This window comes from Protopterus annectens, chromosome 11.part0, assembly GCF_019279795.1.
Source record: "Protopterus annectens isolate FY-2018-M chromosome 11.part0, PAN1.0, whole genome shotgun sequence".
Lineage (NCBI taxonomy): Eukaryota > Metazoa > Chordata > Ceratodontiformes > Protopteridae > Protopterus > Protopterus annectens.
Window position 1 is genome coordinate 1,195,933,369 of NC_056745.1, and position 23,717 is coordinate 1,195,957,085.

A 23,717-nucleotide genomic window follows, 5' to 3' on the forward strand; every position below is an offset into this window, starting at 1 on the left:
AGATTCGCCAGCAAAAACCTCCCTGGGGATGGACACAGCTTTTTGGCCAGATACAGTGACATTCTCCACCCCTTCTTACAGGACCAACAAAAGGCAGTCGAACAACCACAAATGATGTGTCAACTCCCCAGTCCATAGCGGTTATAGGAACTACACCAGCAGAACCCAAGGAAAAAGATGAGTGGTCCGATTAACCAGCTTTGGTCACAGCAAAGTCCCCCACCTGTGACCGAGGCATTTCAGCAGCATTCTTCTTTTTGTGTCTAGAAGAAGAAAGAACTGAAAAACTGGCAGGTTGTTCCATGGTTAAACCAAAAAAAAGCTGCCCAATTCCCATGGAAGCCTAGCAGCAATAGTTGGTAAAACAGGTAAGTTGTAAAAAAAAAGTAATTTTCCCCCTTTAAAATATAGTGGAAAGCACTTTAAACATGTACCCAAATTCCCAAAAGTAAAATAATACACATTTAATCACAAAAACAGTAGTCTGAAATAAGTTTTAACAATTTTTTACCGCAAAAGTTAAAAAAGTAATGTTCTCATTTAAAAGTGAATAAAAGTCATTTGACTGTCAATAAGAACACTCTTCCGGGCTTAAATAAACAAGTCTTTCAGAAAAAAGTAATCTTTGTGTCATAAAAAATAAAGTGGAATTTTTTTCCCCTGAAGGAAACTTATTTGTCAAGCAATGAAACAATATTAACCAACTGTTGATTCTCAAAAGCCTACACAGAAGCATTCTCTTTGGTGGCAGGAAAGCTCTAAACGGCTTGGTTTCCAAATCTGACTATTAGTCAGTGACATAACTAAGTTCAAAGCATACTACTCAAGAGCAGCCAAAGGCAGGTGGATTCCTTTGTATACATCCCTAATTAGAATCTATGTAGTGTATTACATCATCAACTAAAGGCCATATTGTTTTAAAAGTGGGAGTAAGGAAAGTTCACACAGAAAGTTCCTTATACTACAGACTGCTGGTGCACCTTATTTACAAGAGATAAGATATTATCTTAAAACTTCATCTCATTGTTAAGAACAACCCTTAGATATTTTATGAATGTGACAAGTTCATGCTGCATACCCCCATGATGATTTGCTGTCTCCAAATTTGCAGAATGCCTCGATTTTAGTTAATATTTTCATTCTGTCCCTCATTAGATTTCTGGTAAATCAGTGATGATTACAGAATGCCAGAGATTAAGAGGTTCATACTTATTATTATTCAGAAAAATGGATGCCGATGCAGCACAAGTTGTTCTATTAAAATTTTTAAGTGAATGAGAATAATATTTAAAATTGTTTTTTTTTTTTGTCCTTTGTTCCCTTATTTTTTGGATTTGGAATTATTGAGCAAAGAAGTTGAGTGGTATTTTAGTCTGTTCTTCAAATGCATGTTTGCTGGCAAACGGTTGTGGATTGTAGTCATTGAATAATGGCAGACACGTGCTTCATACTTCATGTCCTTCAGAAAATGTTTGCTAATGCAGAGCTTCTTATTTTAGCAACTAAGTATATATGAGCAATATTTAAAATCTGGTACTGACTTTGAATCTTTGTGATTCTGAGCTAAGAAGTTAGAGGGGGTATTACACTGTGTGGTTCTGACAGTAGCAAGCTGGAATATATTTTTAGGTCATTACTTATGTATTCATGATATAGAATCCGTGGTGGTACAGCGGTAGCATTGTTACCTCACAGCAAGACGTTCTCCTGTTCGATTCTCGGCTGGAGTGCCTTCTGTGTGGAGTCTGCATGTCCTCCCTGTGGTCGAGTGGCCTCCAAAAGACATGCGTGAATGGGCATGCCTTTTCTGAAGGTTGGGCGTTGGGCTGGCAACTCGGCACCATATAAAATCGACAGCCAATCATTAGCGGACCGGAGTTCCGCTGTGGCAGCCCCTAACCGGGAAAAACCGAAAAGACAAACAACAACTTATGTATTCATGCATTCATCTGATCTCAAGAACAAACCTAAGATGTACACAATCATTATAGTGGCTGTAACTGTTGGTTGTGTGTTTGTGCAGAGGGCATAACCTCATCTGTCCGCTATCCCAGTTTTGCCAAATATTTTTGGTCTGATTCTCATAAGTCTATCTATGATTTCCTAGAAAATTGTTGCTGATTTCAGTCATCAGATAATGATTCTGATGTCATATCTTTCACAAAATGCTTCATAATGCAACATTTGTTATACCAGCAACTTTCTAATATATAAAAGCAATATTTACAATCCCTCCCTGGTTTTCAGTCTTTGTTCCTAATTCTTGTGCTAAGTGGTTAAAACGCATGAGGGTTGCAGTGTTTTCCCCTGTATGGTTCTGACAGTGGTAAGCCAATATATACTCTAATTCTTGAGCTAAGTGGTTAAAAAGCATGAGGGTTGCAGTGGGTTGCCCTGTATGGTTATGACAGCGGTAAGCCAATATATACTCTGGGTGATTATCATACATTAATTCATAAATTTGATCACAAGTGGGCATCTAAGGTGTAGGCAGCCATACAAGAGGCTATAATTGATGGTCATGTGTATGTGTAATTATACATAACAGAATTTTTATAACATTATGATAAACATGAAAGAATGAGGGCTGCAAAAAATGCAATATGTTTTGTGCAAAAAATATTGAAGAGCTTATACTCAATATTTTGGAGGGGTAACAAAACAGTTTTGTATTGTTGCTCTCATTGAATCTACATTATTGTATGGAACTAAAATTAGACAAATCTTAATCATATTAAAAATGGCCCAGATGGGCCAGAAAAAATTTAGGTTATGGAGCTTTTTTGGAAATGCTTAGAGCTCAGGTTCAGTTCTACGATTAGGTATCTTCTGTGATTTTATTTATCTGAAACATAAATGTGTATTTAGTGAAAGTTTCACAACCATGTTGTAGATAAATAAAAATAAAAAAAAATGATACTAATTCTGCTAACTAAACTATATTAAGAATGGCACATATACAAAACCAAGGAAATAGGCACATGTATCTTTTCACAATGCAGAAAGGATACATTTTCTGGTACAGATATGCAGGTGTGCATCTTTTAGCACCACAAGGGTTCTAATACTACAGGTTATATGTGGTAAAAGGGTAGATTTACTCGTGTCCCCCCTCGCTCCCAGGGGGTTTGAATGTAGACATATGCAAATTTCGAGTGCTATGATTTTGGACCCTCTGCTATGATTGTTGATGGCCATCTGTTATGATTTTGAAAGTAGAGAGGTTGAAATGTATGATTGGGACACCCAGAAAATAACAGTATGAATGCAATGATGAGGCCTGAACTCATACTGTGAGTCAGAGAAAAGAACATTATTGCTAATAAAATGTCTGAGTTCCTGTGAATAATTTTTTCTAGAGTCTTGGCTAAAGCAGGTAGCACAGATATGTGCCTTTAGCTGCTAAGATCCAAAGACAGGCCAGTCTTGTGCAATGGGACCATTATACTTTTTTCTAGATATTTGGAATATACCCTTCTCTGTTGATTACTTTATTAATCAAAAGTACAACAGGCAAAGTCTGCAACTATCCATGCTGCTAACAGCAAAAAGGCAGTCGAAATCCACCTTGGGCAAGAGTTTGTATACCCCAATCCTGCTTATTTCCTGTAGAATAATAAAAACAGAGGCTCACTTGACCATGTTAAGGAGAACCTGCATTATACAAAGTGTGTGGTAATTAGGAATACAGCTTTGAAAATGAGTGAAATTGTCTATAATCAGCATATGGGGATAACATGGGTAAGAGTCTGGAATGATTTTAGTGTCAGAGCAAAGTAATTTGCTCACCTACCCCTAGACGTTTTTAGAAGGGATGATGTCAACTTGCATACTGTAAAACGATTCTTAGCAATAGTTTAAACAGATTCTCTCTCTTCATGTAGAAGTGAGAATGAAATACTGATGGTCCTAGACAGTGAGGCCAAGTTGCGTCCATTTTTCAGAAATACCTTTTTAAAGAAGAGACACTCAAGGCTGTAAGGGGGGAAACAAGACCAATAATACATAGATGGCTGGTGTTTAAAATACAGAATAATTCAGAATCAGAGGTAGAATGCCTTCTATTTTTGACCAGCTCATGTACTGGGACAGCTGTCCAAAAGTGCTTAAGTCCACATCAACCATCTTTTTCCCCAATTTCTACAGGAGGCCAGAATGTCACATGAACTATCACCATCAGAACTTGTCAGAGATTTGTGATGCATGGCTAGGCATAAAAAGGCCCTTGTGTTAGTTAGCCTTAGCCTAGTAAACACTTATGAACCTATAAATCTATGAAACATCCCTCTCAATTCAATGCCACTCTCCTACCTTCTTCAGTCATAACTTACTGTCACAGGTCTTGTCTCATGTAATCCATCTATCTTTTTGTGGGACATCATTTTCCCTTCTCTTCTTCCTGTTTTTCCCAACTCTTCTTCATCAAATTGTCTTCTGATTTCCTGCACATGTGCCAGAACCATTGTAATCTCCTGTTTTTTTTACCTTAGCTGCAACTGAAGCTAGTTTGGCTTCTACTCTGATGCCTTCATTTCTTCATCCACCCACAATGTGCATCCTACAACTTCTCAGGCACTTCATCTCCATCAGTTCTAGCTTCCTCAATTGCTGTGCATTCACTGCTCAGGTGCTTGTACCATACAGTAGTAATGTATGGTACAGACAGTAGTGCTGGTTACACCACTGTCTTGTACACCTTATTTTTTGGCATATTTCAATAACATATGATCATTGACACTCTGTGACAGTTGGCTGAAGTCTCCCTAATTCTAGCTTTGACCTCCTCATTCAGACTTCACTTCTCCTCAACCAACACTCCTGGATACTTGAAACTGTTAACCTGTTCCACCATGTTTTTCTTCTGACTCAATTTTCAGTTTCTTCCGATATTTCTCATTTGCTGTCATGACAATTTTCATGTCTGTACTCTGTTTCATCGCATGTTCCTTCAGTTTTGCCTTGCATCCCCCTGTCATTTGCTGAAGTTCCTGTTCAACGTTTGCTTGTAATGCCACATTGTGTGCATACAGCAGCTTTGTTGATCTGTCCCCTCCACCCTGTACTGCTAATGCAGTCCATCACCAGTATGAACAGTAGTGGGGCTCAGAGCTGAGCCCTGATGCACACCTCCTACTTGAGTCATTGGGTCATTGCACATAGCCTGCACTAATTCTACCAATGTCTACAGGACTTTGAACCATTGCAGGGCTGTCTAAATCGACTTTCTTGGGAGCTTGTCGAAATCTTTCTCCAGGTCTAGAAATACATCATTGGACTCTTCTCTCACCTCTAGCTTATTCTCCGCTATATGTCTCCATGCAAACATCAGGTTAGTTGTGCTGCATCCTGATCCAAACCCAAAATGCTCATGTCCCATCTTATTGCCTACTACCCTGCATATTTATCAGTCAGCCTCTACAGCACTTTCATGCAGAGTGACAGGAGTCACTTTCCAAGATTGTGGGACTTGCTATACCTGGCAGCATGAGGACCTTTTTAAACAGGTCGTTCTATATACGACCCTGAAATGTTGAAAAGTGTTTAAGTTGAACTTTTTCTGTACTTCTGAACTTAGCACATCTATGTGCTTTTAGAACTTGATTGTGATTCCATACAACAAAGCATACCTCTAAACTGTACAGATTTTTGCAGAATGTCCAGATTTTTGCCTCATATTTTTGGTCCATTTTTCATAAAATTGTGATTTTTCTGGAAATTAGTAGCAAATCATTTTAGACTGAAGTTAGAGAATAATGACAAACATTTGAGTTTCGATTTCATGCCCTTCAGTAAATTCATGTGAATCCAAAACCCATTATTCTATCAACTTTCTAAGTTTGTAAGAGCAATGTTTAATAATTACCCCTATTTTGGAGCTTTGGTCCCACTTTTATTTATGGCCTTGTCCAGATGTCTTGCTCTAAGAGGTTGAGAGGTATGCAGCAAAGGATAGCAAGTGATCTCTAACTAATTCAACATTTGTCCCTGTTGGTTCATTATTAATAGGAAAAGAAAAGTACATTAGTCATATTTAGTTTAATATATTTTCATTTTTTTTTTATTAAACACCTGCAAAATGTTAAGTAGATGATGAAAAACCATCATGAACCCTACAGAAAGTGGAAGCTTCACAACAAAATCAAATTGGAAGTGCAGAAAATAAAAGGGGGAATGACACATCAACTGCATTAACACTCTATAAAAATTAAAAATGAATAAATACTTTTGTCTGTTACATAAAACTTCTTTAGCCTGAATTGATCTCAATGTTACCTTTCTTGTATGCAAGAAAACCACAAGACTTAAATGTCACACTATTAATCACATGACAAAATGTAAACTAACTGAAAAAATAATTTTCTGGACTTCTTTTTCTTTAAAACACACTTACAATTAATTGACACACAGATTCAATCCAAGGGTACAACTAGCATTTATTTAAACTTCCCTGTAATAGTCATGGTTTTGCAGTTCATCTTCTATGTTGCCTTTTCAAAAATCTTCCTTTCCATGATGACCAAATGAAATATAAATCTTCTAAATACCCTACAAGTAAGAATGCTTAAAAGTGCAGTTATGATATTGTTGTGGCTGATTGTATAATTGTGTTTTTTTTCTATTTTTCAGTTTTCTGTTGCTTTTGCCTTTATACAAAGTTTCACAGGATCCACAAACTGTTGCATGAAGAACAAACTTTGAATTACATGAAAACAAACATGGAACAGTGTATGGCCTACCTGTAGAAGAGAAAAAAATAGTTTGGAAGCCCCTCTACACCACTTTAGCAATGTGTTCTGAAGCTAACCCTATCTCTTACATAAGAAAAAAAGGTTTCTGTAATACTAATACAACACAAGACACTCAGGCACATACCACATACATCAACACCCATGCTCAACAGTAACTCTATCCCCTTACCTAGTCATAATTCTACACATAACTCACAAACACTCACACACACACTCCTAACATTAATGCTGAAACTTTAGGTACTGCTGAAAGTTTTGGCATTGATATCACAAACCCACACTTACCTTCTACAATCCATCTTACTTCACTTGGCATTTGCAGCATTCAGTGACAAGCGCACTTCATAAATTTTCCACATACAGAAATCTTTTGCTAAAAGAGACATTCAGTCAAGTATGACAGACCCATACACACATGCACACTTACATATATACTCTCTTTGTTCTAAAAGTACAATGATTCAACATTAAATCAAGAGAAAACAATGTTAACAATGCAGTTCTGTAAAGTTAAACATGAGGTGAATGATACATATGATAAGTTGACCTATGGTTGCCTAAAATTCAACTTTCTCCAACAGAAGAAACCTAAATGTTTTATTAACAAGTGACTGCTGATGGACTATAAATGCTGCTGTCATAGACTCATTTTACATTAACAAGTAAAACAGGTCAGGTAAGAGATGACACTACCTGAACAAATCAAGGATTATTGGTCAAGTCTATCAACTCATTTTCTAAACCACATACCCTTAGTGAGGACTGTTATGGTAACACACTAAGCAAGGCAGACCAGACTTGTATATCTGTGGCAAAAGTCCCCAGTTGTTTCTGCTGGCTCACGGGTATCCAGGCAAACTGAGCAACATTATCTCTTTATCAGGTTCTAGATTTGCCCTTAGGCCTCTCCCTAGCAGGCCATGTGAAATGCAGCTTCCAAAGGAAGTGTCCAAGTAGCGTCCTCAGTAGGTACCCTGACCACCTTAGCTAACTCCTCCCAGCATGGACACGTACTGGCTCTTGTCTGATATCCTCTTAAGTTGAGAAGATCCTTACTCAATCAACAAAAGAAAGTCCTACAACATCACAAAAGGAAATCTTAACTGTCCTAAAAACACCACTTACAGAAAAAAATTAAAACTTAACTTATATTATATCGTGCTGAAGCAGCTTCTAATTCAGCAGTAAGCCCTATTGGGTTCAACAATCAATTAAAAGTAAAGCATTTAGATAAAGTGAAACAATTAGTCCACCAGTAACAGTTCTTAAAAGTAGAGTGATAAAATTAATACTATAACAGCTGTATAAGTCAAAAGGTAAGGCAATAAATAAGTAAGCAAATAAATAAACTACAATGAACATTAAATCAAGTGTTTCCTTTCCAACTGGGTATCCATACCGTTCAGATGCAATGTTTACAAGTTCAGATGTTGACAGGTACTTTCTAGGCTATTGATCCATGAGGATCTTGAGAAGCCTAGCTATACATTACCATGAAGTTGCTAACCCTTATATTTTAAGTATGAATCATCCAGAGATGAGAAGAACATGTATGTGCGGCTAAACCACGGATGAATTTAGGTTTCCCCATCCATTCATCTAGATAACATTTGAACAGTGTTAAGAGAAGTACTTTCCTTTATGTGGAGAGGAAGATGATTCCAAAGAAGTGGTATTCTCTGTGATACATCTTTCTCTCTCCAAAATGTATTTATTTTGCAAAAGAGATTTAGATCACTTGAGCAGGTGTTTATGACCCCACTGGACTGCCAAATGAGCAGTAGGTCTGATAGGAAAAGGCCTGTTGAGGCTCAGTGTGAGAGGCTGAGATTGGCCCCCAGTAGCTTGTATGACACCAAGGTAGAGCTTTGAAATGATCTGCACAGTTTTTATGATTTAATCCCTTGATTTTCTTAATAAGAAAGCACTGTGGGCATTCGAGTTGTGTCAAATGCTTGAACCAGCATATAATGAAAGGGACATTGTACTCAATGACTAGTCTGATGAGTGTGGAATACAGTGGAGTGGCCATCCCTAAATCTAGATGGCATTCCTTATTAATGAGCTGTTCAAGGAAACAGCACTTTCCTACAAAAGTGGATATTTGGGGATTCAAGAACAAGCTCATTGTCTACACAGGTTCTCAGCTCCCTATGTACTGGGTCAATTTTCTAGGGCATGTTGTCATTGTGACAATTACAAGGGACTTCTTGCTTGCCGAAGGATACTGTTATGTATTTCTTGGCATTTACTTGTATCCCACGGTTTATATATGCACACACAATGTTGTACTGATTTGCCTTCATCCATACCTTAAAGAGGAAGTCAACCAGGTTAAGTAGGTGCAATCTGCTCTTACCAATCAGAAATCACTTGCGTCAACAGTCTGTAGGTTACTTATATCCTTATTTATTACTTCCATAATGATCCTTTCTATAGCCTTACAAACGAGGCTAGTCAGGCTTATGGGTCAATAATTTCCCAGGTCTGTTGATGCCCATCTTTTGTGCAAGGGAATGATAGTTGCTGTCCTCCATTCATCTTGCACAAAGTCTGCTTGGAGGCTGACATTAAATAGCCTCTGTAGGGAGTCTGACAGGTCTTGTTTCAGGCAGGTCAGTAAGCAGCCCATTTTCTTACCCAACCTCACAGAACGAGTATTCTTGGCCTTGGATAGTGCCTTGAGGACTTGTATATGGGAGATTTGGGGGAGGTATGAATGCAGGTATGAGATTTAGGAATGTTGGAGGGGAGAGGAGGTGAAGGTAAGATTTAAATCCTTCCCATAACAAATCATTTGAAAGAGCCATTAGTAACTCTACATTTGCACGTTAAAATCTTAAAAGTTGAAAATTACCACTGTGTTCTTGCTCAGAATGTGCATCAATAGGACATATTGCTGATGCATGTTTTATATTCCACTTAAAAGGTGTTCAGAGTATATTCTGTCTTTTAGTCTTCTCATACATTGAGTAGCAAAACTATAACATCTTTGTCCTCAGTGCAAAGTCTATATTCCCTTAAAACCGACTTTAAGGTAATGACCAAATAAGATGGCTAGAGTGTGCATTTTATGCTAGTGAAAATGTGTTGGCAGATGTTGGTTTCCTAAACAGTGTACTGTGCAGCTTTGTCTGTCTTACACATAGGCATATATTCAAATACTCTACAATATAACACATTTCTGGAGGGATTAATTATGGATGCATACGATATTTCCTTTACTTTTAATTTTCAGTATCATGGTCAGAACTTATTCACTCATTCCTGCAGCCTTCTCATGGTGGAAATGAACTGTCAGAGAGACTTCATCTAAACAAATTAACCTAGTCCCATCAGTGGTCTTTGTCCCTGCCTCTTCAAATGAGGCCATGTGCACACAAGGTTCAGGAATTCCTTAAAGTGTTCTTTCTGTTTCTTGACAATGTCTCCAGTCAAGGTGATTATTTTTCTACCCTGGTTATGGGCAGGTTGAACAATGGCTCTCTCTTCCTGAGTCACTAGATGGCTTGCCAGAATTTTTCCAAAAGTCATTCTCTATACTTGCTAAGCTTCTCTCACACCAAAGCCTTTTTTCTGTGGCTACCACAGCTTCCGCCTTTCTGGCCTATTTCTACACATGAATTAGAACTGTAGAACCCCCTCCTAGCAGTGCATGGGATGCCAATTTCTCTAACTTGATACCTTTTTGAGTTCTAGGTAGAAGCACCCTGGGTCGGTACTATGAACCAACATACCACCCCCTCAGCTCTTCGAGTGAAAAGATTAAAAAAAAAAAAAAAAAACGGCAGTTCACTTGATAGGCTTATTACAGTTAGAGCTAAACTGCTCCCCCAGCTCTTATACTGAACAGGCAAAAATAATAAATAAATAAAAAAGTTTTTACTGGCACACCAACCAAGTGGCCTTGCCTGATGCATGACAAAGACGGACCCAGCCATTCAGTTCCCCTTTCTGTGCCCTGCCCCCAACCCTCCTTCAACATGCTTTATTAAAAATTCTTTTAAACTGTACTAAGCTGGTTAATACAATTATCTCAAACATTTGTTACAGTTTATACCCTGCCTGTACAGAACACTACTGCACTCATGTGTTAGTGTAAAAAAAAATCTTCTTTTTAAACTGTAGCAAACTGCTTGCTACAACTAAGTTTAAACCTTGCCTGTACAGAGTGCTACGGTGCTCAGGTTTTAGTTTTATTTTTTTTAATTTTGAAATGTAGAAAAGTGCTTGCTACAATGTAGCAGTTGCTACAATTTAGGCCACACATGGAGTGCTACAGTCACAAAGTCAATATCAGCTTTTAAAAGCCAGTATTGCATTAACGAGAGCTCGGGACTGGCTGATCGTACTCTCAACACTTTGCACCCAGTGTAGTTGCCTTTCTCATCCCACCATAGATGCAAGCTTGCTAACAAAGAGTTTTAGTCCTCTGCACTAGTCTCTGACACCAGGGAAATTACTTAAAATGACCTTAAATCTTAAAAAAGTACAGTGGGGGTAGAGCTTAGACAGGGAGCAACACCTTTGCAGAGCAGAGCTTTAGTCCTCTGTGGTAACACTGTACACCATGGAGACTATTTAAATGTTACCCTAAGTTACTTAAAACATAATGATAACAGACAGAAAACTGTCAAATCCTGTACCCGTGTTACTGAAAACAGCTCCTTAAGAATGGAGATCTTCAGTCTGTATGCCAACTGCAGACTTTGCTCAGTCATACCTCTTGCATCCAGATGTATTTTCCAAACATCAGGTATGAAATTCTAATGTCTATCATCATTAACTGACTGTAACAATCAGGGAGTTATAAATAGCAGGGCAGGGCAGGTATAACAGGCAAAATCAGGCGCATTCTGTAGAATCAAAGACAGTTGAGAAGGATTGGGCCATGTCTGTGTCGGGGACTGACATGCCACAAAATGGCCATGCTGAAGACTTCCAGACAAAGGCAGAAGAAACACCAGACGACACCAGGGAGAAATTTTAAATCACTCTGACTCACTTAAAAAGTTAATAGAGCTATATTGTGATGCAATTTGTGAACAATAAGAAGAATGAAACTCTAATGCATGACATTATTGACCGATTGTAATCATCCTTAATTTATGAGAGGCAGGGAAATAGTAATAGGCAACAGCAGGGGAGTACTGAAAACTAAGGGACAAGAAAGAGATATGGTGTTGTGTCCATGTGTGCACAGCTGAATGTCTGTATGTGTATGGCAGATTGAATGAGGGGGTGCCTGCAGGAAAATGCTGATTAGCACTAAGAGCAGCATCTCATGATTCAGAAACATGCAAATTAGCAGCTTATCTATCTCTGAACTGCATTTTACATGAACACAGAAATAGCCCCTTTTGGCCATAGCTTTTAGTGCTTGCTGTAGAATTCTTTGTGAATCATAGGACAAGTCTGCTATACTTCTGTAAAGTGTTCATACACCCTTTTATTTATCCGATTAGTTAATACAGTGGCATTTATTGGTCTGGTACTTATTTTGTTAAAGAAAGACAACCCAGATACCATCACTCAATCCTCCTCTTGAAAATGTACCATATTAACACCTGCTTGACATTTCAAAAGTTATTAACTGTGAGTACAAGTTCTGTACTGGTAACACATCATATCTGACCTTTTCTCATACAGGTACCCATTCAGACAAAATTTTAATTCTCCACATGGACTACAGGAAGATGAAGAAGAGTATAAGAAATAACACGTGGATGAGAGTTGTACAGAGTGGTCATACTGAAATGATTACTGTTCTGATAACAGTAGCTGCATTGCTAAAAACAAATCAACTACAGCAATTTCAGACTTGCATATTGGGAGTTCTGTGACTACTACATGTTTGAAAACATGCACTGCTGATACATGTCTGTACTGAATGGACAATATAAGTCCTCAAGGGACTATTTGTAAGAGTCACATCTAAAGCTGATGGTACAAAAGCATACATGCACCTCTAAAAAAACACTGGATATAAGATATTGTTTTACTTATTTTAAAAATATATTTTGAAGATTTTCTAGTTGTTGACAGTTTCATATATTTTAAAAGAGCAAAATATGTAAGTCCTTTAGTTGATTTCTCTCTCAAAATACTCAAGCTGTAATCCTCCTGATTTTGGTCACAATTTTGTACTATGGGTTAAAGCATATCTCATAAAACTTGTATTCTCCTGTTTCACTGTACAATGCTATTATTAATATGACACAGCCTTGACTTCTCTCAAATTGGAATGATCCAGGCTGCATCAAGTAGATTTTCATAACCCTGGACACACAGTCCTGAATCCATATTAGTGTTTCCTAACTTGATTTGTTATAAAATGGAGATTTGTAAGCAAACATCTTTTATCAATATACAAAAAAAAATAAAGGCATACTGTGTTGCAGATCATGCAAAACATAACAGCTTGTGATTTCCAACACAGTTTGATAGCATTATTGTTTGATTTTTATGTCTTACTTCCTATGCCTGTATTTATTTTCTTTGTCTGTTACAAAAATTCCTACCACTGTCTACAGATCAGCACAGATCAATGTGTCTGGGGAAAGACACAAAGAAAGAAAATGTACCAATAATAATGGTTTACAGTATTCTTTATTTTAATAGGGGACAGTAATCTGTTAGCACATTTGCACCTTTGATTTTATATGCCACTTCTAAGAAAGTTAATGCAGCACTACTGATATAAAGAAGTGGCTGTACAGTTATACAAAAGATTTGAGCCCTACAGAATACCATTACCGAGTACGATGGAACATGATTGTGATAAAGTAGGGCAGCGCCACTCAGGCTTTCTATGATCAGTACAGCTTCAGAATACTTGTATTTTAAAACTGAGCGGTAGGTAATTTTTACATACTGATTTAACAGAGCTTTAAATATATGAAATAAAATCTTACACAGATAAAAAGGCACATCCAACTGAATAATAAAATGACTTATTGAATTAAAGAAGGAATTGGTCATAGGTGTGAGTGTGTATGCAAATGTGGTGTGGAAGAACTACTGTAGTGGGGATAGCCACCTGGCAGTGTAAATGATGGCTCTTGATGATTGTCACTGTTGAAGTTACACCCCGACCCCATGTGCAAAAATGGGAAAAGGGGTTGTGGATGGATGGATAGATAGATAATACCTAATTTAACAAGGCAATAGCTGGCACTTTCCTATAACTCTTCCCAATAGTACAAAAATAATGCGCAGAATTAATTGACTGTTGTAGGAATATCACCAGTATTTCTTAGAAACTATATGAAATACTTGTGAGATAGCCATAAGATAATAATAATAACCATTTGTTAAACACATACACTCACTTGACACATGATCCCTTTTCAGGATCAACCTTGGAGCAATGTCTGGTTAAGTGACTTGCTCAAGGTCACACAGTAGGCAAATGAAGGTTGAGGAAATAAAACCCTGTACCACTGGATTGGTAGTATATGCGCAATCCAGTATATTGTCTCATTTCAGAGTTTTTGTTTGGAGCTAATACATCAAATTCCTGGGATCACTTTGAATACAGAGTCCAACTAAATGAGACTTGGCTGGTCGGTAATAATTGCCTGTCTGCTATAATATGTTATATCCATCATCATAACAATAATATGACTACTTACATGTTTAGAAGTATGCAGTTCCAGGTGAAATTTTAATTGAAAAGGAAAGAGGACATGCTTCTGAATGCTAAGCATCGAAGAAATAACAAGAGCTATTAACAGTGAAGAAAAAACATGACATAATTCATTTTCTTTAAAAAAAAATCTTTATGTGGTTTTAACAAGTCCATCAACCTTGGGAACAGTGTATAACAAGATAAATGATAACTATTTACAAAAGTCCAGAACAAGAATGTTAATATATTCTTAACCATTAGTACTTTTCCAGTAAATCATTGAGCTTTTGTCAAGATAAGTACTGATGAGTTAAGTTTAACGTTTTCATTCTTATAGCTGACAACTCATTTTTGCAGACAGTCTTACCTAAGCACACAAATTCACCAAATGCTAATTCAGTTTTACATTTCAAGCTTTTTTATGTTATAACTTTTCTTGCAATGGCAAGTATTGCCCAAAGAAGAGGTATTTGAGAAATAGGTATGGTTGCTGGAATTGGGGCAATGAATAGTATCAAGAAGTCAGTAATAATGCAATTGTCTGACCACAAAGCCTGAGAAAAGTTTCTAAAATCACTACACAAAGAAGCCACCATCTTACAATCCATTATCATGTGCAACCAATCAGTATTAAAAACTTCATTACACCTCCAGCATTTCATTTTTCCAGTTTTATATATTTGTGTAATTTTATGAGGTATAAGAAAGACTCTGTGCAGAAATGTCCATGTATATATTTTACAATAAAGTGAGGATGTTGATTTTCCTGCAAATTTTAAAAATAATATTTTATTTAGTTCTGAAAATGGTTCATTGTTATTTTTTGTAGAGAAGTTCTAGACTATCATATATGGAGTAACAAATTCAGTTCTAATAATGTTTGATAGATATGACTTCCCCTTGGATGGCCCACTATTAACGATAGAGACTAGATCCAAGATTTTTGGAACAGGTTTAGTTTGAAGATCTAGTGATACTTTGGTTTTATCCTGCATTTATTCTTTACAGGTATATAGATCTAACCAGCCTCCTGGCTCTATGCTATATCTTGCTATTAAACATTCAACAGGATGTATTTTGTTTCCAATAAGAAATTAATGCCAAAATATTAGGTTACTAATCTTGAGAGCTGCCGTTGTGTTTGCATTAAAAGATACCAAACATCCATTAGTGAAAGCAATGGGGAATAATATGATTAGTAATTCCTTCACTAAGTAATTTGAATTCATAAACCTTTTAAAGATTGAAAGGATTTGGTTAATAAAAGGCATAAAAGTAAACTTGTGTCTTTCTTTCAGAACAAGATATTTTACAGCCCAGGTAGACTATATTGATACCCAATTTCATATAAGAATCTATGATAAGTTTGTTGTTATCTATTAATATTTTCTCATGTAAAGATTTCCAACAAGAGATGTATTAAGAATCTAACCACAATAATATTATTTTAATAATTACAGCATTAGTATGTAGCTCAATGTTTGGAAACTCAATGCCACCTTCTTCATAGCTTTTAACATGCCACTCTAAAGATATCCTTTTTTTTTTTAGGGTACCATAGAGGGGGCATTAATAATTGACTATAGTATAAGATTTTTGGTACAATTATCATTTTAATCAGGATGAGTCTATCTTCCATTGTAAATAATAGGTTATTCTAATTGTCTGTTAACTTTATTATTTCCTCTGTTAAGTTTTTTTATAGTTTATAAATATGGAATCTTTGTTCTTAGATTCAATAGCGATACCTAAATATTTAATTTGAGAATTTTCATAATTAAAATGTTTATATCATTTTAAAAAAGTGTTTTATTTTTTGTTTCTAAGCAACGTTTTAGTTTTATTATGATTACATTTCAAACCTGATACCATTTCAACATAATCCAAGGCTTTGAATATATGATCTAATGAGTGCTCTATGTCAACAGAATGTTATCAACAAAAAGATGTATTTCTGATGAAAAGTCTTCATTTATTTTGGGGCCTTTAATATTTATGTCAGATCTTATATCGTTAGCTAGTGTTTCTATAGTTAGAGTAAATAATAAAGGGGAAAGAGGGAATCCTTGTTTCATACCTTTTGCTATATTAAAGGGTCTAAATAGAAAGGAACCTATCTTGACAAAATATACTGAATTGCTATAAAGTATTTAAATTAGTATTGTAAAACTAGAGGAAACTCAGGAAAAAGAACGTTGAGCTGTTTGGGTCAGAGAAGGAAACAGAAACCCTTCATGTCCAAGTTTCACCACTAACAACTGATGTCAAATTAAAACAGCTGTCAGCAAAATAACCAATCGATAGTAAAAAAGAACAAATTTAATGTTGTACAGTATCTTTGTTTAGGTTTAAGCTTCGCAACCACAGCGAGGCTTCCTAAATGAGATGTTTCATTCCCAGTAAAGAGGTATATCTCCTGTCTCTCAGTTCTAATATGTAGAACAAGAGGGGGTAATATTAGGAACTACCTTGCCTATAGGGATGTATTGGGGTGTGGTATACAGATGCCACTTCCACCAGCTTCAAAACTAGAGGAAAGGTTATATTCATTTAATATTTAAAACAATTAAGGCCAGTTCACTGAATCAAAAGCTTTATCAATATCTAGACTTACTTATTGATAATTATTTTTTATTTTTATTTGCTATATCAGTTAATGAAAAGCTCTTATAATATTGGCTTGTACTCTTCTGTTTATTATAAAGCTACCTTGATCTTCATTTATTAATCCCGGGAGTGTATGGATTAGCTTTTTTGCTAGTATAGACATGAACATTTTGTAGTCTACATTCCAAAGTGAGATAGGGGGATAAAAAGCACATGATACAGGATCTTTATCTGATTTTAAAATAGGTGTAATTATAGAGTATCTCCAAGTGGAAGGAATATTAGTAGAGCTTTTGACTTCTTCATAGACGTTCAATAAGATTTTTAAAATATTATCAGGTAGCAGTTTATACAATTCTGGGATGATACCATCTAATCCTGGAGCCTTGTTGGTTTTAAGACATTTAATGTGGTCTTTCAATTCTTTAAAGGAAAATGGCTTATCAGTTTTACTTTTCTGTTCATTAGTTAATTTATGATGTATAATTTCCTTCAAAAATCTATCCATTAGTTCACCATTATCTAAATTTGTCTCAATTTTACTAATTTTTTCATAGTATTTATTAAAACATTATAATATGTCATTTAGATTTATTATTTTGATGTTTTCCCCTCTTTACATACAGTCTCTTTAATGTGATCTATTTTGTTCATATTTTTGATCTGATGGCTATTCTATGTAGATTATTTGGGTTTACTGAATAAGAATGTAGTTTAATCTTCTCCAGATTGATTGAGATCTTGTGTTGAAGTGCTTCCTGATATTCCTGATTCAGATTTTTAACTCCATATGTGTGGCTTTGTCATTGGGCTTTACGTTTAACTTTAATTTATCTATATTAGATTGCAGAGCAATCAAGTCCTTGTCCCATTCTTTCCTTTTACAGATATAGCAGTGTTTAACTTTACCAAATAAATAGGCTTTTATGGTGTCCCATAATATAGCATCTGTCACCTCCCCATTGTTATTAAATTCCATTAATTTATTAATTTCTGTCAAAAAAACAATCATTAAAACCTTTTATTTTAATTATGTATGAAGGTAATTTTTGACAATGAACTAATATATTTGAGCCAAAGGTTAGAGCGAATGTAATGGCATTATGGTCAGACAAGGGACACAAGACTATTAATACATCTTCTGTTTTTGAATAAAGATAATTTGATACAAAAACATTATCAGTATATTAGTTTGTGTTCCATATCTGAGGGAACAGTGTATATACTTTAAAGAGTTTTGCAGTTTTAAGCCTAAAATATTCCTTATATTCATTAAACCTGTATAGTGATTTAAATGTTTTACTGTAGAAGATAGTCTGACTATTTTCTCATTAGGGGTGTCTTTACTTGATAAAATGCAATTAAAGTCTCCAGCTATCACCACATTTCCTTTTGAATGTAATGTCATAATGTCTAGATACTTCTTGGCTGTTAGAGCCTATTCCATGAATCCAATAAATTTTTGTGAAAGTATAATGCTTTATATCTATTTCTATTACCACCAATCCTGGCATACCATTCTTATCAGAATAATTGTCAACTATTTTAGGTAAACTTAGCATTTTCTTCCACAGGATAAGAGTACCTCTTCTTTTCAAACTAAAATGAGAACTTAAAATTAAAAGGATGATAGAAACTAGAGCTTCCAATATGAGAGACACCACTACAGATGCATTGGAAGGTACTAGCAAATGTGGACACTGTAATCAGTGCCACGCAATTATGGAAGAAAAGTTTATATATTTGGAGAATGGTATTAAGAGTAAAATCAGATTTAAGAAAGGAAACTGTCAGACACAACATGTTATATATTTAGGAAAATGTACAAAATGTTCTAGCTATTATGTTGGGAAAACTGACAGAAGATTTAGAAACCGGATATATGACCATCTTTATTGTATTAAGAGAAAGGATAAAAATAACACATTATATAGACATTTAGAGAATAGCACTGGATGTGAGTCTTTTAAATTTGCTATACTTGATGTTGTTAAAAACAATCCTAGAGGGGGCAACATAAAAGCCAAATTAGGGGAGAAAGAAATACGATGGCAAATACAGTTGAATGCCGCTAACCCCCAGGATTAAATGAATATATACCCACTAAACCTCTTATCAAGACTTAATTTACATCATAAGCAGATGTATAGAAACAATTAATTTTTGCACTATACAAACATATATATAGGTTGGATATAATCAAGTAATAATTTTTAGTATGTATATAAGTTGTTTGCTATTGTTAATTTATTATGAATTTGTGTATTGTACATGTTTATAGTTAGGAAATGTTCAGGGAGTGAATACAGGGGTGCCATCATTGGTAGTAGTACATTACTATTATATGAATTAACCTCAGCATGAAGGAATAGTTCAATATGATTCATTCATTTATTTTGTAAAAGTGTATTGTACTTATTCATTATATCAATAGGAAAGATAGTAGCCACAGGAGTGTTATATATTTGTAAAAGTTTCCCACTGAATTTTAGATTTTTTTAAGAACAACATTTTAACATATTGCGTATGTTTTTAAATTACTTATTGTTCATAGTAATTATTTAATTAATTGACAAAGGGCGGGAATTTTCACTAGTATAAATGTGATTGACACATAGGGTCAATGTTCTGATGAAATCTACAGGCAGTAGATGAAAGCGCCCGACCTGTTTTTATTGTGAAGTAATAACATTAAATCAGTTGTTCAACCAGTTGGAACGTGACACCTTTTTATCTTTGAACCATTCATTGTTCTATTTCATTGTTGGATATTGTTGGAGTTCATAGATATGGACTATCTGCAGGTAAAATGAGAGCTTACTAGAATTAACTAGTCATTTATTTGCAACCTGCCTAAATCTTTAGTTAAAAGATGTTTTTCTTGCAAGAAGACAATATCTGCTTTATGTAATGTTAAATACTTATTTAAACAGTTTCTTTTTAAGGGGTTATTCAACCCATTAACATTTACTAAAAGATATTTATACCTTGGTATCTTTGAGAACAAATGGTTTAAAAACTAATGAACAATAGCTTAGTACAATGAATACAGATCTAACATATGTACAATTTGTTATGGACAAACATTCTAAAACTAGTATTAAAAAATCTAAGTTAAAACACTTTTATCATCTAACATGGAATAAAAAAAATCCTGGTTTGGTGAAAATTTCATACAAACCACACACCAAAAACCCTATAGCGCTACCTAATCATAAATCTTTGCTACTGCTTATGTAGATATAATAAAACAACATGAATAAAATAGAATACACTCTAACTATATAAGCTACGCTTCTAATAAACATAACAGAGAACTAAACAATTAGCTTACTCTTATAAAAATAACATTTGAGATAGGAAGCCACTTTACTTATAACAGTTGTCTTATTTCTTTAGTAAGAAAGGAATATGAATACACTTACAATGCATTATTCATTACTTTCTTAAACACAATTCCTGTAATACTAGGACTTTTAAATATACTAAATATATATATATTATACTACACTGACTATTATAATTTATTGCTGAACTGTTATTTAGGGAATGAGGGATAACCTTTTACTTAAGAAATCCTATATATTGTGCATAAAAGCTTGCTGTTCATGTCAATGTTATCAAGCACACCATTAAAAAATTTGTGAAATAAGTGTCATCTTTATTACTGACAGTGTTAGCCAGGTTTACCAGAATTGCACTCTTGGTGAGATAAACTTTATTTAATTACCTGTGGCCGGCCTTAGGCATAGGCCAACTAGGCAGCCGCCTAGGGCGCCGCTCTAGCAGGGGCACTTTTCCAGTAAACTGGATGGTGTAAACAGACCAGGAAGGGGGCACCGGGGGGGGGGGTGCTGTGGAGCCCTTTTGCCTAGGGCACCACTTGACCTAAGGCTGGCCCTGACCTGTGCTTACATTTAATCAATTATAGGCAGCCATAATCACATATATATGTTGTCAAAAGGTTAAAATATGTTTTACTTTTATGCAGGCTATACTACCATGGGCTTTCAGGTTTATGTATTTACTCTGCCTTCAACTGTATATTTCACTCCACAGAGTTATGTGACCACATACATGTATGTATCTAAACCTCACCTTCTCCATATAGTTACAATCCAATATGAGTATTCAAGCATAAACATGCACACCCACATCTAGTAGTCATCATGACATAATATGGGATAGGCTTCTGAAGTGTCTGTTACAAAGTTGGAATGTTGTTTATTTTATTAAAAAACATGTTAAACTTATGTTATTTTCATTCAAACACTGTACTAACAGCTTATACTTTGATTAATATCTTATAAAAAAGAAGTCATGCAGCAGTTTATTACAGCTGTTTTAAAACTCAGTAAAGTTGCTGTTTAAAATGAGGATGGGGAACTCCATGTATTCAAAAATAAATAAAGTAGCTGAAAATGTATGCTGACCTTATTAATGAAGCTTTCACATAATCTCTTTAGAGCAACATTATATGATTTATAAAGGTTGCTTTTGAGTAACCCATCTTCAGAGATATTTTCCCTTGTGTATCATGTCCCCCCCAAGTCTTGCAGTTCCTATCATAAGTTTCCTTAGAACAGAAGCTTATTTTGTTTCACTGAAGTAGTACTATTGAGTATAAAATTAAAAAGCATGTTTTAACTTAGAAAATAATTTCTAAACTCGATGATTAATGTAAAGAAGTCTTCAAAAACTGCTAATAGTGTCCATTTTAATGTTCCATTCAAAAGTTCCCTTCATTTCCTGTTTCTGGAGGGGTTAGAGGTCATGTAGCACTTACTTTCTCACAAGCTGTTCAAAATGAAACCAGGCTGATGTGGAAACTCAAATAAGCTTGTGCCATTAACATAACTGGTGTTAGGCACCCACTAAACCCACAGCTGCAGGGATCCCCCAATTATCTCCCCACGTACAAGGGCCCCCAAATGATGCTCGCTCACAAGGCTGTGTAATGTCACAGCATGATTCTGCAATTCCGCTATTCCGTTTTTTTTTTGTTTTTTTTTTATTTCCTTGTAAGCTGCACTCAGTCAGGTCCACTTCAGTAAAGCAAGGGACCTGATTGATTGCAGCAGCTAGGGTAAGTTCCTGGTGCAAAGGGATCGGCTGTATATGTAGGTTAGCAGATTGGAGATGTGTTTATCATACTGCAGCTTTTTTGAGAATGTTGGTTGGAGCTTGTTCAGAACTCTAGTATTCCCTAATGATCTTTTAGTAGAAGTGAGTAGATGGGTCCAGGAGAAGAAACTTTAACATATAATTTAGGGAAAGTGGTGGCATAATTAGTTGCAATGGGGCTGATAATGAAGAGGGGATCAAATTTATAACAAAATTATTTAAAATATTTGTACAGTCAGCCCATAGCTGTCAAGTGTCCAGATTTCCCCGGAATGTCCAGATTTTTGTCTCATATTCTTGATCTGTTCCTCACAGAAAAATTGTGGTTTTCTGTCAAATCGCCAGTGACTAAATTCACTAAATCATGACATACATTGGAGTTTCTGACTTCATGTCCTTTTGAAAATGCATGCTAACACAAATCCTGCTATTCCAGCAACTTTTTAAGCTTATAAGAGCAATATTTAACATCTGTACCTATTTTGGGGCCTTTCTACCCCATTAGTTTAGGCTTTGTCCAGGCATCTTGAGCTAAAAGGTTGAGAGCTATGATTCAGTCTTGGAGAAGAGATTCTGCACTCACCAAACCTAAGCACTTGCACATATGCCTGCATGTACATACCACAAATGTAATAAACAGCACTTGATGTCTGCCATTTCTAATAGGACAAGCACTTACACATACACACACACACACACACACACACACACACACACACACACACACACACACACACACACTGAACTTTCACCATAGATGCAGCATGGTTTTGACTCCTACATCACAAACACTGCAGGCACTGCTTGATACCTTTCCTCTTGACTACATACATACCCTCTTATAGGATCATAGGAAGTTACTAGGCTAATGGTCCTACGGCCCTTACAAGCCTAGCCAAGTTTTACCCTTAATTCCATGATCAGCATCTATTGCCCTTGTCCAAAAGGGACGCAGGTGGAACCCCAGGGGGAATTTTTGGTTACCCATCCAATCATCCAGATTGCATTTGAAGAGAGACAATGAGATGTTCTGTTTGACATGAAGTGGGAGTCTGTTCCTAAGATATGGTAACCTCTGGGAGACAAATCTGTTCCTCCAGCAGGTTCTATTAATGTCACATACCAGGTTAAACAAAATGAAAATCCAACGAATATCTGTAATGCCAAGGTGTCACCAATAAGCGTATGGGAAGCCTCCTCAGTAGTGTAAAAACAGAGAATTTATTCAAAAAGCATAGAGATATAAAGTTAATCGCTTTCACCCACTACCATTGTGGGCTTCTTCAGAACACCACTGATGAAATCTCTACGGCTTAAATTCAAAAGTTGGCGCCAAAACAAGCTTTATCATTTAAAGCCGTATTTCATCAACATGGAAATATATTCACTTATATTATATGATATGATACCACTTTATACTCATTTTATAATTAAATGTATTCAGTAAATACAGTATTCCTAAGAAATTCATATGAAAACTCCCAAACAATATGCATGACTGTCATTTAAAAATTTAAAAAAATATAAAAAATATTGACATTCCTCCACATACATATGAATGCCTCAAACATTGTTATATAACCATCAAGCATGGTTTAAAATGTACT

At 35.6% G+C, this 23,717-nt stretch overlaps 1 protein-coding gene across 1 annotated transcript in view; it reads left to right on the forward strand.

Annotated features, from left to right (window-relative positions):
* LOC122814856 (chloride anion exchanger-like) overlaps positions 1 to 13,198 on the forward strand; it is a 526,231-nt gene extending 513,033 nt beyond the window's left edge. The window contains exon 20 of the mRNA XM_044087137.1: positions 12,399 to 13,198. Coding sequence (XP_043943072.1) covers positions 12,399 to 12,422 — 24 coding nt within the window. The 3' untranslated portion in view covers positions 12,423 to 13,198. The remainder of the gene's footprint in view (positions 1 to 12,398) is intronic.
* The last annotated feature ends 10,519 nt before the right edge of the window (positions 13,199 to 23,717 follow it).